The 18,431-nt window shown below is 43.9% G+C and overlaps 1 protein-coding gene across 1 annotated transcript in view; it reads right to left on the reverse strand.

Moving 5' to 3' along the window:
- abtb1 (ankyrin repeat and BTB (POZ) domain containing 1) overlaps nucleotides 1-18,431 on the reverse strand; it is a 64,501-nt gene that overhangs the window by 29,343 nt on the left and 16,727 nt on the right. The window contains exons 2-4 of the mRNA XM_038812151.1: nucleotides 17,651-17,713; nucleotides 12,448-12,503; nucleotides 9,652-9,796 (exon numbers count right to left, since the gene is read on the reverse strand). Coding sequence (XP_038668079.1) covers nucleotides 9,652-9,796; nucleotides 12,448-12,503; nucleotides 17,651-17,713 — 264 coding nt within the window. The remainder of the gene's footprint in view (nucleotides 1-9,651; nucleotides 9,797-12,447; nucleotides 12,504-17,650; nucleotides 17,714-18,431) is intronic.

Genomic DNA, 18,431 nt, shown 5'->3' on the forward strand with positions numbered 1-18,431 from the left:
TTCTGCCCTGGATCTATGAAAAGAGCCAACAGGGAAATTAGTTCATGAATAACCTTCAAAATACACTAACTATTAAACAAGTTGCTGCATTCAAGTATAATTGCTCATTGATAGAAAGCAATTGATATAGCTCAATAGCTACTTCAAAAACCAAGTAAAGACTTTAGGAAGAATTTACTTAGAGTGGCGATTGCTGCCATTTGGAGAGACTGGAGCAAATAGCATTGCTATATTTAAGAGGAGGCTTGGACTGGACGAGTGAGAAAGGAGCAGTGGTATGGGGCAGAGTGGGAAAGGTAACTCAGAGTAGGAGGAATGTGTGGAATGTAAATAATGGCTCAAACCAGTTGGACTGAATGGCCTGTTTCCGTGCGGTAGATTTAAATGTCATGCCTATTGCTGCCAAATTATAAGCCATTAACTGCCCCAGGGAAAGAAATGGATAGAAACATCTCAAACTTCTAGAGGCAGGCAGGCAGCAGGAAGGAGGATAATGAACCAGGTGCATATTTCTGATGTTCGCACATCTTCAACATCCCCCCCCCCCTTAGAGTAAAAGGTTGGTGATTAACCCATTTTATCACCCATTCCACACTCATGGACAGCACACAATAATAATAATAATCTTTATTATTGTCACAGGAAGACTTACATTAACACTGCAATGAAGTTACTGTGAAAATTTCCTAGTCGCCACATTCCGGCACTTGTTCGGGTTCAGAGGGAGAATTCAGAATGTCCAATTCACCGAACAGCATGTCGTTCCAGACTTGTGGGAGGAAACCGGAGCACCCGGAGGAAACCCACGCAGACACAGGGAGAACATGGAAACTGCGCAGACAGTGACCCAAGCTGGGAATCGAAACCAAGTCCCTGACGCTGTGAAGCAACAGTGCTAACCACTGTGCTCCCGTGCGTGCCGCCCATAAACATGGCACTACTCATGTATAAACCAGTGACTGAACAACATGTGTGGCACAAGGAAGCAGAACATGGCTAGGCTGGGAAGTTGTGAGTTAACTGACCTGGCCATCTGTCCGGCATGATTCTCTGGACCCGACTGGTTTGTGCCAGTATTACCATTGGCTAGGGCAGAGCAATTAGCAATGCAAATAGAAGGCTACAACCATATAGCAAAAGAGATTTTTGTTACTGTAATCAATCAGACACCATCATGCATCAGAGTTTTCTTTCTGGAGATTGATGTATGACAGTTGGGTTCACATTACACTGTTCATATTGCTAAAGAATTTATTTCCATCGTGTCTGTGCAGCCATCAAGCGATTCTCAACCCATTTTCCAGCACTCGGTCCGTAGCCTTGTCTGCTGTGGTGTTTCAAGTGCTCATCTAAATACTTCTTAAATGTTGTGAGGGTTCCTGCCGCTACCACCCTTTCAGGCAGCGAGTTCCAGATTCCCATCACCCTCTGGTAGAAACATTTTTTCCCTCAAATCTCCTCTCAATGTCCTGCCCATTACCTTAAATCCATGTCCCCTGGTTATTGACCTCACTGCTGAGGGGAAAGGTTTCTGCCTGTCTACCCTATCTATGTCCCTCATAATTTTGTACACCTCATTCAGGTCTCCCCATCACCCTCCTCTATTCCAAGGAAACCAACCCAGCCTAGCCAACCTCTTCATTTCTGATACACCCTAGCCCAGGCAACATCCAAGTGAATTTCCTCTGCTCCCTTTCTTGTGCAATCACGTCCTTCCTATAATGTGGCGACCAGGATTGCACACATTACTCTAATTGTGGTCTAAGGATGTTTTGTACAACTCCATCATAACCTCTCTGCTCTTATATTCTTTGCCTCAGCTAATAAAGGCAAGTATTCCACATGTGTTCTTAACCACCTTATCAATCTGTCCTTCTGCCTTCAGAGACGTTTGGACATGCACCCCAAGGTCCCTCTGGTCCTCTGTGCTTCCTAGGATCCTACCGTTCATTGTGTATTACCTTGCCTTGTTAGCCTGCCAAATCACACTTTTCAGGGTTAAATTCCAGTTGTCACTGTTCTGCCCATCGGACCAGCCAGTCTATATTTTCTTGTAATTTAAGGCTATTTACCACACCACCAATTTTTATGTCATCTGTGAAATTACTGACCATACCCTTCACATTCCCATCTAGATCATTAATGTACAGTGCAAACAGCAAGGAACCTAGCACCGATGCCTGCAGTACACCACTGGACACAGGTTTCCAGTCACAAAATCAATCTCTGCCTCCTGCCACTAAGTACATTTTTGGATCCAATTTGCCAAATTGCCCTGGATCCCATTGTCTCTTACCATCGTGATCAGTCTCCCATCGGGACCTTGTCAAAAGCCTTATTGAAGTCCATGTAGACTACATCAACCACACTATCATCTACACACCTGCTCACCTCGAAAAATTTAATCAAATCTGTTAGACATGGCCACCCCTGACAAAGCCATGCTGCCAATCTTCAAATAATCTTTGCCTCTCCAAGTGGAGATTAATTTTGTCCCTCAGAACTTTTCCGATAATTTCCCTACCACTGATGCTAGACTCACCGGCCTGTAGTTACCTAGTTTTACCATACTGCCCTTCTTGAATAATGGTACCACATTAGTTGACCTCCAGTCCTCTGGCACCTCACCTGTGGCTAGAGAGGATTTGAAAATTAGTGCCAGAGCCCCTGTAATCTCCTCCCTTATATCACACAACATTTTAGGATACATTTCATCTGGGCCTGGGGGTTTATCAACTTTTAAGCCCACTAAAACCTCTTCCCTCTCAATGCTAATCTGTTCAATTATATCAGTCCCCTCCATGCTTTCTATACCTTCATTGTCCTAAGCCATGCTGAAAACAATGCAAAATACTTATTAAAACCTCACCTACGTCTTTCGGCTCCATACCCAGATTGCCACTTTGGTCCCGAATGTGCCCTACTCTCTCCCTGGTTACCCTCAATAAATTTATAAAACACCTTGGGATTTTTCTTTATTCTTCCCCCCAGTGTTTTTTCATGCCCCATCTGTGGTCTCCGAATTTATTTTTTAAAGTACCCCACCCCCTGCACTTTCTATACTCCTTTTGGGCATCCACTGTTTTGAGCCCCCTATGTTTGTTTTAAGCCTCCTTTTCCTCTTTATCCAAATCTGTATATCCCTGAACATTCAGGGTTCTTTGGACTTTACCCGTTACAGGCACATGTTGGCCCTGTACTCTCTCTCTCTTTCCTTTTTGAATGACTCCCATTGCGCTGTGGATTTTCCAAGTAGCTACACCCTGTACCCCAGGCATTGGCAAACTCGGGGGCACGACCCGCGGGTGGGTCGCGGAGCCCCCAATTGCGCAAATCTGTGGGCAACAGCCGCAGCAGCCAGCTGTTAATAACGCCGGCTGCAGGCGGCCTTCAAAATGGCCGCGAACATGTAAATAAAATACGGCCACACTGCGCATGCGTGCCAGATCATCGGCGCGCATGCGCAAAACTATGTGCATGCGTGATGATCTGGCACGCATGCACAGTACTGCCACCTTTTTTTTTTTAAACTGGTCGCAACTTTTTGTTTTGCAAGTTCGGGGGGGGGGTTTTAATAATTTTATTCATTTATTTATTCATTAATTTTTTTTTACAAGTTTTGGGGGGGGGGGGGATTATTTGATAAAAGTTTACAGCAAAAAAATGCAGAACTTTGGACAGATGGAGACTCCATACTTTCCGACACCGGAAGGCTTCACCTTCATCCAACAGGTTCCTTTGGAGGAGCGTGTACGAGGGCCAAAGGGACCCAAAACCATTTCCTCCATTTTTGTCAACAGCAAACAAGATAGGAGAAAATGGTCGCGCAGGTCGGTCGGCCGGCGTGGGTCGGCCGGGTTGGGTCCCTGAAGGTTGGCCGGTTGGTAAAAATGGGTCCCCGGAAAAAAAGTTTGAAGAACACCTTGTCCACTTTATCCAGATCCAGTCTCATCACATTAAAATTGGGCTTCCCCCAATTCAGAACCTTTATTTCCGGTCTATCTTTGTCCTTTACCATAACGACCTTAAATCATACTGAGTTATGGTCACTATCACCTAAATGTTTTCCCATTGACACTTCTACCACTTGCCTGGCTTCATTCCCTAAAATTCATACTTACTGGAGTTTAGAAGGATGAGAAGGGATATGATAAAGGTGTATAAAATACTAAATGGGATTGATAAAGTAAATGTAGATCAAATATTCCCCCTTGTGGGGAAACCTAGAACGAGAGTTCACAGATACAGATTGAGAGACTGTCAATTTAAAACTGAGATGAGGAGGAACTACTTCTCGCAGAGGTTGGTGAATTAGTGGAACTTGCTTCCCCATAGTCTGGTGGAATCTAGTCATTAAATAGTTTCAAAAAAGAGATAGATATATTTTTGATTTTTTTTAAAAGGGTTAAAGGATATGGGCAACAAATGGGGAGGTGGATTTGAAACCAGGAGGAGATCAGCCATGATCTGATTGAATGGCGGAGCAGGCTCAAGGGGCTGAATTGTCTACTTCTGCTCCTAATTCCTATGTTGCTATGATTCTATGATATCTGCTCTGCTATCTTTTCCGGGAGATGGCCACAGAACTGACCGGCTTTAGGAAAGAGGGCCTATTTCTCAATGGTAATCCTCTTTCCTAACAAATGGAGCCATTGAGCAGAGGGTGAAACATAACTGGAAAATGCTGTTTGCTTGAGATTCACTGAAGGGTTTTTCAATGAAATTGAGAATATTTTAGAAGAACTAATTTTGAAAAAAAGTTTAAAAGTTAGCAGATCAATATTTTGCCTTTCAGTACTAATTTCTGAGCCGGAGCCAAAGGGTTCAGGTGCAGGCTCCAGCTTCCTCACTGGGATCAGCAGCTCAACTCTATAGCAGTGGGTCAGCGGCTCCCAGCCAAGGAAGCGGACAGAGATCACTCTTGGCCACTGCCCAGAAGGAGTTGAGCTGGTGCCACTAACGTGCAGTATCATGGATCCAGCTTTCTTTTCTCCCCATGCCACAGCAATCTGTCTGTGCTCACTGGAGGAGGGACAGGCGCCGTTGGTTCTCCAATCCTGTGCCAGGGAGAGAGCAAGCCAACTGCGCCTGCTGCATTCCCAGGAACATAGCCTTGCGCTTGCTTCCTGCAAAAGTGTTGATTATTCCATCCACTCATAGTTCACTCATCCCAGGGGCAGATGGTGAGCAGCCCACTTTGCCTCCGGCCTAACAAACCAGCAGCCAGAGACACAATGGTCGCCATTGTATTACTCATGAGTCACTTATGCAGCTACTCCTGCCGCAACTCGTTCACTCTGCCAACCAAGGGATTCTAGGATGGAGAGATTCAGTTTGCTCCAGAACAAATGCTGGGTGCAAGGGGCAGTAGGAGGTGTTCCCTATGAAAACTGAGCAGAAGGGTAAAAAGCAACGATATTTAGGAGCACAGTACACATGCGCAATCCACATCAGTACCAGTTTATATCTTATGTCATCGTACTGCCAAGTACGTCATCAGATCAGCGTTATACAATGAACCATTACATTCAATAACACTGGGATTGATATCAATTCCAGATAACTGTTAGGTGGGTTGGCAACCCCAAAGTTAGGGGAAATAACGTGCTCTTTTTATTCACCTACAGGATTTGGGTGCTGCTGGCCAAGTCAGCATTTATTGCTCATCCCTAATTCTCCCAGAGAAACTGGTGGTGATCTGCCTATTGAACAGCTGCAGTTCATGTGGTGTAGGTACGTCCGCCAACATTGCTATTAGGGAGGGAGTTTGACCTAGCGACAGTGAAGGAACGGCGATATATTTCCAAGTCAGGATGGTGAGTGACTTGCAAGGGAACTTCTAGGTGGTGGTGTTCCCATGTTTCTGCTGCCCTTGTCCTTCCAGGCGGTACAAGACACTTAGAATTTGACCCCTCAATATATTGTTGATTCCCCTTGCACTTGCCCTGGTTTGATCCAGCTGTAGTTTAGGAAGTTTTGCTTCCTTAAGTTGAGAGCCATTTATTTCTCCCCTTGTGGAACACAGCAACCAAGAACTTGGGTTAGCCAGGTTTAATAATAATTTACATTTATGTCGCACTTTTATAGTAAATCATTCACAGAAGCACAATTAGTCACAAATTAATACCAAGCCATTCTACTGGCAGCAATGGCTTCTTTAGTGTTATACATGAATGGTCAGGCACTTGTTTATGGTGAATCAGCTTCCTGTAAATCCATCTTCATGTTATTCCATTATTGTCACTGTCATCACTCTTACTGTACACAAAACAGCTATTGCATATTCCTATTTAGCATAGAAAAACTACAAAGGAACTTCTCGAAGGAGTGATCAGATTTTTAAAAAATTAATGCTGATCCAAAGTAGGAGATGTTAAGAGGGCGTAACAAACAAACCAATTCCTAGCATTGGTATTAAAGAGGGTGATACAGGGGTTCTGCAGTCAAGTCATATGCCCTTAATGAGAAAATGGACACTTTACTGTTAAAAGGCAGCTTGCCACTGGGACTACAGGAGGTAATGCAGTCAATTAGGTGATGTATTGGGAAAAGTGCCAGGGCCGGATGGCTTCTCAGTAAAACTTTTCGGTGGAGTTGGCCCCACATCTTTTGGAGATGTTTAATGAAGTCTGAGAACACGCACAAACACACTCAAAAACAGCTTCTTCCCTGCTGTTACCAGAGTCCTAAATGGCCCTCTTATGGACTAACCTGATTAACACGACATTCCTGTATGCTTCACCCGATGCCGGTGTTTATGTAGTTACATTGTGTACCTTGTGTTGCCCTATTACTACCACTATGCTACTGTGCTGCCCAGGGAGGGTCACCTATACCACCCAGAGCACCAGGTTTAAAGCGGACTGTCAGCGGCATGCGCAGCTGCATGGCTGCGTTAATGGTGTTGCGTACCCATCCAACCTGACCCCACAGCCCACCTCCTGGCCAGCCCCACTACTCTCCCCTGGCCCTGGCCCTGGCAGAAGCCCCCCGGCCTGGGGCACGACTGTTGGTGAAGTATGGCGGTGCTGGACACTGTTCGTAGCCACCACACCAGATTCACAATTTATGAGAACACACGTAGACCGCACTGTCGGGAACTCGGCCTATCAGAGGGGGTGAGTACTGTACAGTCAAGTAGACAATGGCAAGAACGGAGGTCCTTAAGGTTTGAGCATCTGTACTCCATGGCTGCATTTTGGACAATTGAATACATTGATACAATTCTCACATGACTGAAACTGTCTGGAGATAGCCAATATCAAACAAATCCATAAGGACAGCCCTATGATTCAGGCTGGTACACAAAGGCTAGAACGATGCATCTCCTGCTTAGCATAAGACACCCTGCCTCAAAAGACACCTTGGGCAAGGAAGTAGGAATTATTCATTTTTGCTGCAAGCTTATAATTCTTCTCTGCAGGGGCTCAACCAACTTTGCCTAGAAAACCAGAAAGCTTGCTGTTGTTTTGGGTAAATCAGTAAAGGTTAATCACTAGAAACCTCCAACTTTCATTTTTCTTCAGTGCATCAAAGCAGACCTTCTTCAAGACTGCAAAGCTTCAACCAACTTGAGGACTATTTAGAAGTGACTTTTTATTTACTCTAAGGTAACAAAGTGCATACTATGCCTTTAGAAATCATCTTTCTCTGTGTGTGGTATGAAAGTGAGGTGTGTGGTTGTTGCATTTACATCACAGGTGTTGCAAGAAATAAATGCTTATCCATCTTTTGATTCAAACTTATAAGAAAGCCTGTTTCAAATGTTCTTGAAAATCAAAGCACTCAAAGGGGTTAAAATACTCCTCAAAAATACATCTTGCTGCAGTCAGTCAGGAATGAATAAATGGAGGGCAGCACGGTGGCGCAGTGGTAGCACTGCAGTCTCACGGCGCCGAGGTCCCAGGTTCGATCCCGGCTCTGGGTCACTGTCCGTGTGGAGTTTGCACATTCTCCCCGTGTTTGCGTGGGTTTCGCCCCCACAACCCAAAGATGTGCAAGGTAGGTGGATTGAACACGCTAAATTGCCCCCTTAATTGGAAAAAATTAATTGGGTACTCTAAATTTAAAAAGAAAAAGGAATGAATAAATGGGCATATTATTCCTTGTTTCTCTCCCTGCAACAGAATATGAACATGAAAAATCAAGGAGCAGTCACGATGGCTAAATGCATGGGGTGGGGTGAAGTGGGTGGAGAATGTCCAAGAGGTCAGAGTTCAGGGAGCAGTGAGCTCTGGGTGTGGAGTTTTTTTTTGGGGGGGGGGGGGGGGGGGTGCGCACAAGGCAAAGAGTATTCAGGCTGAGTCAACATGGTTTAACCAACTTTGGAGTTCTTTGAGGAAGTAACATGTGCTGTGGATGAAGGGGAACTGGTGGATGTACTGGACTTAGATTTTCAGAAGACTTTTGATAAAGTGACACATCAAAGGTTATTGCGGAAAATAAAAGCTCATGAGATAGGAGGTAACATATCAGCATGGATGGAAGCTCTGCTGGCTAACAGGAAGCAGAGAGTAGGCATAAACGGGTGTTTTTCAGGTTGACAAGATGTAACACGTGATATGTCACGGGGATCAGTTCCAGAACCTCAACTGTTTACAACTTATATTGGATGACTTGGACGAAGGGATGGTTGTCAAATATGTTGATGACACAAAGATAGGTTGGAAAGTAAGATGAGGGGAGGACAGAAGGAGGCTACTAAAAGATATAGATAAGTTAGGCGTGTGACCTAAGATCTGGCAAATGGAGTATAATGTGGGAAAATGTGAAATTGTCCATTTTGGCACGAAGAATAAAAAAGCATATTATCTAAATGGTGAGAGGCTGTCGAGCCCTGAGGTGTAGAGGGATCCGAATGCATGAATCACAAAAGGTTAGAATGTAGTTACAGCAAGTCAGTAGGAAAGCTAACAGAATATCATTTATTGCAAGGGGATTTGAATACAAAAATAGGGGCATTATACTTCAGTTGTACAGTGCACCAATAAGACAACATTTGGAGTGCTGTGTACGGTATTGGTTACCTTATTTAAGGAAGGATATAAATGCGCTGGAAGCAGTTCAAAGAAGGTTTACCAGATTAATACCTGGAATAGGTAGGTTGTCTTCTGAGGAAAGTTTGGGCAGGTTAGGTTTATATATGCTAAGTTTTGAAAAGTAAGAGACGACTAGATTGAAACACACAAGAGCTTGAGGGGTCTTGACAGGGTGGATGCGGAAAGGATGTTTCTTCTTGTGGGTCGGTGTTTAAAAATAAGGGGTGACCGATTTTAAATGGAGATGAGGCAAAATCTTCTCACTCAGGATCATGAGTCTTTGAAACACACTTCCTGAGAAGGTGGTGGAAACAGTCTTTGAATATTTATTAAAGCAGAAGTGGGTAGATTCCCTGGACGAAACGGTGATAGGTTATCAAGGGTAGCTGGATGCAGATTTGAGGTTACCATTACATCAGCCATAATATTACTAAATGGCGGAGCAAGGTACTCCTGCACCTTGTTCATATGTTTGAGTATGGTGATGCATAAAACCCCTTCCTGTTCTTCTTCTACTACGTTTTTGCTTTCCCTCCAAGGCCATCCTGATAAGCAGCTAAGTTTAGGTTGAACAAGTGTAACAGAAACTTACTTTTGTTTCCTGATTTCCTACCTTTGCAGAAAGTCGTCGTAATAATCTCTCTGCATTGACTTGGCAGTGATCTGTTTGTAGTCCTTCAGCAGCCTCCGAATAGAATCATTTAGAGCACCATACAAACACCGCTCCCCATCAAATGTGTTGGCTTCACATTTTGCACCTGTAAAACAATAGATTTCAGGTGGAGAAGACCAAGCTTCAGGAATAATTGCCACTGCGGCAAAACAAACAATTCAATGTTGTACATCAAATGCTGCTTTGCAATACAACCTCACCACGTCAGGGCTTTTATTAAAGTGTGCATCAACATAGAAAGCTTTGCAGTCTAACCTTTTTTAAAAATGTTAGTTTGTTTTCGCCTCTTCCTTGGAGCTCACAGAATAGAATTCCAGGAGTCCATTCAGCCCATCGCATCTGCACTTACCCTCTCAAAGAGCACCCCACCCAAGCCCACTCCCCTGCCCTATTCCCATAACCCCACCTAACCTGCACAACGTTTTTTGGACATTAAGGGGCAATTTAGCACGGCCAATCCATCTAACCTGCATTTTTTTGGACTCTGGGAGGATACTGGAGCGCCCGGAGGCAACCCACGCAGACACGGGGAGAAAGTGCAGGCTCCACACAATCACCCACGGTCGGAATTGAACTCGGGTCCCTGACTCTGAGAGGCAGCAGTGCTAACCACTGTGCCGCTTGCGGCTTGTGACTCCTGACTCTTTACCCGATGCATAATCTGAGTGATCACCCCAAATCCCACCCCATCAACTTAAATAGAAACTTGCGCCCAGCCTTTACATAGTTGGTGACCAGTGCTTGGAAATCACTTTTCCATAACTTGAGCACCGCATCTTACATGAAACACCAGCCTTCCATATACAAATGAACAATAACTGGCTCAAACTCCATGCTTGCACAGACATTTCAATATTTGTTTTCCTGTACAGTGGGACAGCAGTTTATTTCATGATTGAGCCACAGAACAGGAACAGACAAAACAGAGGATGTACAACAAAGAGCTGTGCGAAATGCCTTCACAATGATGGACCACGGTAGAGCGATCATATGAACTACTTTTGTCCTTGGCTCACCACCACTACCTTCTCGGGGCAATTATGGATGGCCAATAAACGCCAGTCTTGTCAGAGATGCTCAGATCCTCTGAGCAAACAAAAAGAAATTGTTCCACAAGCAAAATAATGTTTTTTCTCTTTGCAAACAGCAAATTTGATGGAAAAGGCGCCCCACAAATTACCCAAGATGTTCAATTGCAATTGTTTTACGGGTAAAGATTCCATGCTGCATTTGAGAACTCCCAAGTTTCTCTTAGAATAGTTCCATGGGATTTTAGCACGGACTGCATGGGCAGTTTCGCAATCACATGAAGGCCAACACATCTAACAATTCAAACTCATATGTTTCAGCACCTTTTATAATACACAACCTAATATAAAAGGTTAAGTATGTCAGCTAGATACTGGCCTTGACTCGGGTGGCAGGCTGCGCACCCTAGGGGGCTTGAGCCAAAGTCCAGGCTGACATTCACAGTACAGCACCGGGGGAGTGCTGAACTTTCAGAGGCACTGCTTCTCAGACTATAGGCATTGAACCAAAGGAGGAAATTATCTCTCTGTCAATGAGTAACTTTGTCACGGTAAGTTCCTGTAACCACATTCTGATATTAGTGATGAAGTGACTCAACGGTATTTACAATAATATTTCTCGCTCCACTAATATGAGGAAATAATACAAGGACATACCAGTGAGTCAGCACCCCCTGCCTAGACAGATTCTGTCAGGTTTCTGTTACATTTAATTTCTGCTATGTTAACATGACAGTCCATTTGCTCTCTCAGATGGATGCAAAAGATCCCACAGCATAGCTTTGAAGAGCAAGGAGGTTTTCACCGGTGTCCTGGACAATATTAAGTCCTCAACCAACATCCAAAAAACAATCTCTTGGTCATTTTCACAGTTCTGTTCGTGGGATTTTGCTGTGCTTAAATTAGATGCTGCTTTATCTACTTTCCAGCAATGTTTGGACAGTTAAGTTTGTGAAAGGTGTCAAGGCATAATATTGCAGATTCTATTACACACTAAACTTACAAGCTAGTTATGGCACAGTGGTGCCTCACAGTACCAGACACCCGGGTTCGAATCCAGTGTTGGGCGACTCTGTGGAGTTTATACATTCTCCCCGTGTCTGCGTGGGTTTCCTCCGGATGCTCCGGTTTCCTCCCACAGTCCAAACATGCGCAGGTTAGGTTGATTGGCCATGCTAAATTGCCTCTTAGTGTCCAACGATGTGCAGCTTAGGTGGCATTACAGTGACAGAGAAGGGAGTGGGCCTATGTAGGGTGCTCTTTCGAAGGGAGAGTGCAGACTTGATGAACCGAATGGCCTCCTTCTGCGCTGTGGGGATTCTACGAAATATTAAAGTACAATTTTGTGTGACGTTTGTAATCAACAGGTGGCAGCAAATTGGTGTTGGGGGTTGGAACAATGTTCTATTTCTGGTATCCAGTATTAATGGCAAGCACTTTGAGGTCAAGTGCAGGTGCTTAAACAAAATATTTATATAAAGTGGAAAAGGGTCATCTCCAGGCAGAAGGTAGAGGAGGATTTGATGCAGAATCAAAGCTCACCCTACTCACCACTGACAATGTCGCTCAGTCCCAGCTTCAGAACAGCAACATTCTCCTGCATCAGTGTGAAATGCCAGCAGATGCCACACCAGTCATCTGCTGGTCTCTTTCAACAGGATTGCCAATAATTAACAGAAGAATGAAGATACAATAAAAAGGCACATACCATTGGTGAGCAGATATTGAACAAGGTCCTCGTGCCCACATAGACATGCATAATACCTGTTAACAAAGTAAATGTTAGTGATATGCTGTAAATATTGCAATAACATGGTCATTCAACAAGTTGACTTCCAAGTAAATAAATCCGAGTGAAACAATTACATTATTTTGAACAGTTGAGTGAAATTTCGGTCAAGCAACATGTTTATTTTAAAATAAATTTACAGTACCCAATCTTTTTTTCCATTTAAGGGGCAATTTAGCGTAGCCAATCCACTTACCCTGCACATCTTTGGGTTGTGGGGGGGCGAAACCCACGCAGACATGGGGAGAATGTCCAAACTCCACACAGACAGTGTCCCAGAAGTAACATGTTTTTATAGAGCCCAATTTATTTGTGACTTTAACATTCTTGTAATCCTGCACAAAAGGCAATGCGGCTTCATTCACAAAGTTATTGGAGAGCCCACCTTCATAAAATGGGTACTTAAGACTACAACGAACTGTTGCTGCTGCAGATTGGTTTTCGACCACCCAGCATCATGTTTACATTCATTCTCTTTCCTTATATGGTCTGGTGCCACGCTCTTGAATGCTTCAAGTGTCGTCAAACTGAAACACTGCAAGGTGAATTGTTCCAAGGGCTCACCCAGCTTCTCTCGAGTCAATTTGGACCCCCGACTTCAATCTGCGCTCCAACTTTACTGGTGGTAAGAATTCAAACCCACTTCATTTAAATTCTACGACTGCAGTGTGATTGCATCTTATAAATCTTGCACCAACAAAAAAGCTAATTCATCTCCTTACTGTGTGCAATAACGGCAGCTAGCAACATACGAGGCAGCCTGATTAATCTTAGTGGTTCAAATCTTTCCTTCTTCATTCCTTGTAACAGATGTTAAACTGCCCATCATGTTCCTTGTAATATGGATCCACTTAGTGCCAATGAAATAATGAACCCATCGAGCATTTGCCACAGACTGCATTTTCTTCTTTCAGCTTCTCCCACTTTACTTTGGATCTCCATAGTGATGGTCTGGTTGATCACCCTTCTCACTCTCCTTCTACCACTCACCCATTCTTCTTCCACCCCACTATGTTAAGACGTCTCTTGCCACTGCATTCTTCCATCTGACCTTCAACCTTCCTTTTCTCTTTCTTCCTGGCAGTCCTATCTACATCACTCGCCTCGCATGTCCTCTCTTCCTCTAAAAGATGACCTTACCATTTCAATCTCTTCTACTTTCATCAATACTTCCACAATCTTCACTGAGCCCCTGACAGGCTGGCTCATCTTGTCCATTCTCTGTTACTCCACACATCCATCTCAGTATCTAGTCATTCCTCGCTACTTCATGCTACCCAGGATTTTGCACTATAAACTAGGCTGGTCTTACAGGTTCTTCCTTTCAGTGCCATTTTTCCATTTCACTTCAATGCACTTCTTCCAATTACTCCAACCAGAGCTAATCTATTGCTCAACTTCCATTCCATATTTCCGTCACCACTGGCCCAGGCACTTTCCCCAAGTCTTCACCAATAATCTCTTCATCTTCACTCAGATCCTCTTCCTTAGGCTCAAACTGACAGTCCATGTATTGAGTGTTTTGCCTACTGATCTTCACACGTATCTTCCAGTTTTTTTCTCAGTCACGTTCTCATCATTCCCACCACATAGCTCAATGTCATTTGTAAACATTATTGACCATGGCACTTCCATTCTCACTTGCGGAGTTAGAACCTCCATGACAATCAGGAAGAGGAAGGGGCGAGGTGCCAGTCCTTGGTACAATGCAACTTCGATTTAAAACTCTCACTCTTCCCCCACACTGAATTCTTACTCTGGTCTGACTGTCCTGCTACAGGTCCCATGATAGTCATATCTAGTTCTCAAGGTCTTCATAAATTCTAGCCCATCTCCAGACGCCGTCCCCAAGTGCCAGGTCATAAGCCTTCACTAGAGTGACGGACAGTGTCTTTATGTTGCACTGGTCTTCCCAATATTTCTCCATCAATTCTCTTGCGATGAAGATGGAGATGGCAGCATCAAAGGCAACTTGGCTTGGCCAGTAGTTGTGCCCGGTTGAAATCTCCCATTGACAGCCCAGCACAGGGCCTGAACCAGAGACACGGGAGAACAAAAAGCAAATGTCGCACTCAGCAATGCACAACCTGGACCAGCTGAAGGCAGCACAGTGGCACAGTGGTTAGCACTGCTGCCTCACGGCGCCAAAGACCCGGGTTCGATCCCGGAGATTGCACATTCTCCCCATGTCTGCGTGGGTCTCACCCCCACAACCCAAAGATAATAATATTTATTGTCACAAGTAGGTTTACATTAACATCACAATGAAGTTACTGTGAAAAGCCCCTAGTGGCCACATTCCAACACCTGTTCGGGTACACAGAGGGAGAATTCAGAATGTCCAAATTATCTAATAGCACATCTTTCGGGACTTGTGGGAGGAAACCCACGCAGACCCAGGGAGAACGTGCAGACTCCCCACAGACAGTGACCCAAACCGGGAATCGAACCTGGGACCCTGACGCTGTGAAGCCATAGTGCTAACCACTATGCTACCATGCTGCCCCATGTGCAGGGTGGGTGAATTGGCCACGCTAAATTGCCCCTTAATTGGAAGAAAAAGAATCGGGTACTCTAAATTTAGATTTTTTTAAAACCTGGATCAGCTGCTGTGGTGCACGAGTCAGGGCCGGGGTTGCTGGAAGGGGAGAGAAGCAGCAACATCAGCTGGAGGGACAGACACAGGCCGAGGAGATGGTAAAATGGTGGGGTCACCACCTAAATGGGCTCTCAAATTCTGCTGTCTGGCTCTCACACCATGCCTCGGTCTGTGCAAACACTGTCAAGAGGACTATTGATGTTGATCCTCTGTGCAGAGTGGAGAAAAGAACAGCCGCATTCAGGAAAGAGGTGTCTGAAAGGCTTTCTGCATCAAACGAAGAGCAGTGGTTTAAGCGATAAACTATCTCAAGGAAGGTTTGGCTGCATGGTGAGTTGGCAGTGGTGCTGTTGGCTGGAACACAGCCAGTGAATTTTCGCTTTACTTTTTAAAAAATGTTTACTTGTATTTTCATCTCTAAAACTGATAGTAAAACCTGCCTTAATTCAGCATTTGTCTGCAACAGGAGTTGACATCAGTAAAAGAAAAACACGATCGGTGGTGCTTCTTTCAGGCTTGAATCAGAATTGACTTCCGTTGATTTCCACTATTTTCCCCAGTCCCTGATCAGTATCTAGTTTAATTTCTATTTCTTTTGCAATTTTCAATGGCCATCTTTCCTTTGAATTTCAGGAACAAAATGATTTGTCCTCATGCGCTTGGAATTTACAACGTAACAAACATGGGTTCAAATCCCACCAAAACAGCTGGTTGAATTTGAAATATAAAGTCAGACTTAGCAGTGGTGACCATGAAACTATCATCCATTGCTGTAAAATCATATCTGGCTCACTGATGTCCTTTAGGGAAGGAAATCTGTTGTCCTTACCTGGTCCGACCAATATAAAACTCCAGACCCACAGCAACATGGTTGACTTTAGCTGCCCTTTGAAATGATCTAGTCAGCCACTCAGTTCAAGGGCAATTAGGGATGCTGGCCTCGTCAGTGATGCCCACACCAAAGAATAAAAAATTATTGAGTAGCACGTTCAGGACCTGGAGCCCATTTCACCTAGGTGGGTCCACATTCCTTGTGTTTTCCAGAATTGAAGTAATTGGCAGAAGTACCAGAGGAGATTGAAGTTTTTGCACCCAGAAGATTATTGGGAGTCTGAAATTCACAGGACATAAATTTTGGGCAGAAACTCTCACTGCATGAAAAAAAGTTTGGATATGCACTTCAAGTGCTACGACCTGGCGGGGTACAGACCAAGAACATGGAAGTGGGATTAGGCTGGATAGCAATTTTCCAGTAAGCATGTTGGACCAAATAAATTCATGTTTTCCATGTTTCTAAACTCAGATTTCAATAGCCCGAATGTTGCGGAATTAAATACGCTTAAAAAAAGAGCTTGATTCTTCAGTTTAAGGATTTTCCAAACAAATTGATCGGTTGCTCAGCATTCTAATTAAAAGCTAGTTATTTTATAAAGTTTGAAAAAAACAAACATGTAAAGGGAAAATCTGACACGGTGGCCTGATACTAAATACATCTGTCATTATCCTGTTATTGAGAGAGACTGTGCCAAAGTGGAAGTCTGGTAACAGATGGTAAAAGTTCAGGACAAAGCGCTGGTTGAGGTTGGGTGGGACAACGACAGGAACAATGAACTCCTGTTGAATGCATTTCAGAGCCAATCACAGCAGGGCTCACACACGATTGCGATGCTGAAGGGCGGCATTTGTCCATGGAACCGTGCCATAAGAGCAAGTTTGGAAAAGTTAATTATTACAGCACGCAGCTTCATATGAACATCATTTGCACTGCATGAGGGAGGCAAGAGCTTTAATACCCTCCCGCATCATTGGTTGGGTACCTCAGTTTCACAACAGCGGGAAAATTCTCTCAGAGGTACAGAAAGCATTAGTTACTCGAGGGTCTGGGGGCAGTGGAGAAAACCATGGATTTTTAGCAAAGTACACGTCCAATTCAATCTGCACTGGTGAGCTATTTGGGAAGTCAGGGTCAAGTATTGCCTTCTACAGCAAGAACTTGCATTTATGCAACACCTTTAGATAGAAAAGTATTCAAAGGCAGTTGAAAGGGCACGATCAGAAATAAGGGGTGACAAGCTGGTGGAGTGTTTCGGAGATGTCCAATACCTTGATAGAAGAGATGGTTTTAAAGGTGGCACAAGATTTCTCATGGATGCGAGCGAGTGGTTTAACTGAACAAACTTATGCAGACATAATCCTGAATCCCCATTTTGAAGGTGTACATCCTATTTTTAATGATATAAAATATTGCTAAATCTAGCTATGGATCACATTGAATAATGTATAGCAATTTGGGAAACAGAGGAGCATAGGACTTTGGAGTATAGCACACAACAGACATTACTGTGTCTTCAAGGCTGGGAAGATGCAATTACTGCACAACAAGTTTACATAGGAATTTATTATGGAATCTGTCTATGTACATATCTATAATGGAAAAGTTGGCGAAAGCGTGACAAAGCTTTTGCAGTTGGGAAAAATGCGCATAAAAAGATTTCTAATAAATTATAGATAAACTGTACTTACAATGGAGTACTGTCCCATTTATCTTTCACATTTAATTCCACATCCCTCTGTTCCACCAGATAACTGAAAAAATAAAATGCAACTCTATTAAAATCTTATCTAAAATTACATTAGTTATTTTTTATCACCAGCCCAGCGCACTGTGTCCTGCACAAAGATAAACAGGACCTAAACACTAGACTCCTGAAATAAAAGCAGGTCAGTTAATCTGAAACCTAAAACGAAACCTACATTTTGATTGCACTTCACCATCAGAGCTGAGAATCTGTGAATTTTCCGTTTTCAATATGTAGATGTTATGACAAAAAAAGCCAGGGGTCTCCAGCATCTCTCCATTCTCGCCTCCTCCAACGAATGGAGAACCCACATCGGAGGTAATGATATTGAGACAATGGTTCAAAACACAGTCAACAGATCAACCTCCAACTGCAACAGCGGCAAGATTTTTAAATTGCACCTCATAAACAAGGGCCAGCAGTTACTTGTGTCCGTCGTGGCTCCGAAGGCAGCATTCTTCCTTCCAAGTGGTGGGTTCAAGTCCCACTTCAGAGTCTAAAGCTCATAATCCTGCTGACACTTCAGCACTTTACTGTTACATTGTCTGGAGTGCAGTCTTTCAGACGAGGTGTTAAATCGAGGCACCATCAGGCTGATGTAGAAGATCCAGTGGCAATATTTCTAAGACGAGCGGGGAAGCTGTTCTTAGTGTCTTGGCCAATATTCAACCATTAATCAAAACACAGAGTATCTGGTTATTTATTTATTTCTGGCTTTGGGAACT

This window comes from Scyliorhinus canicula, chromosome 11, assembly GCF_902713615.1.
Source record: "Scyliorhinus canicula chromosome 11, sScyCan1.1, whole genome shotgun sequence".
NCBI classification, from domain to species: Eukaryota; Metazoa; Chordata; class Chondrichthyes; order Carcharhiniformes; family Scyliorhinidae; genus Scyliorhinus; species Scyliorhinus canicula.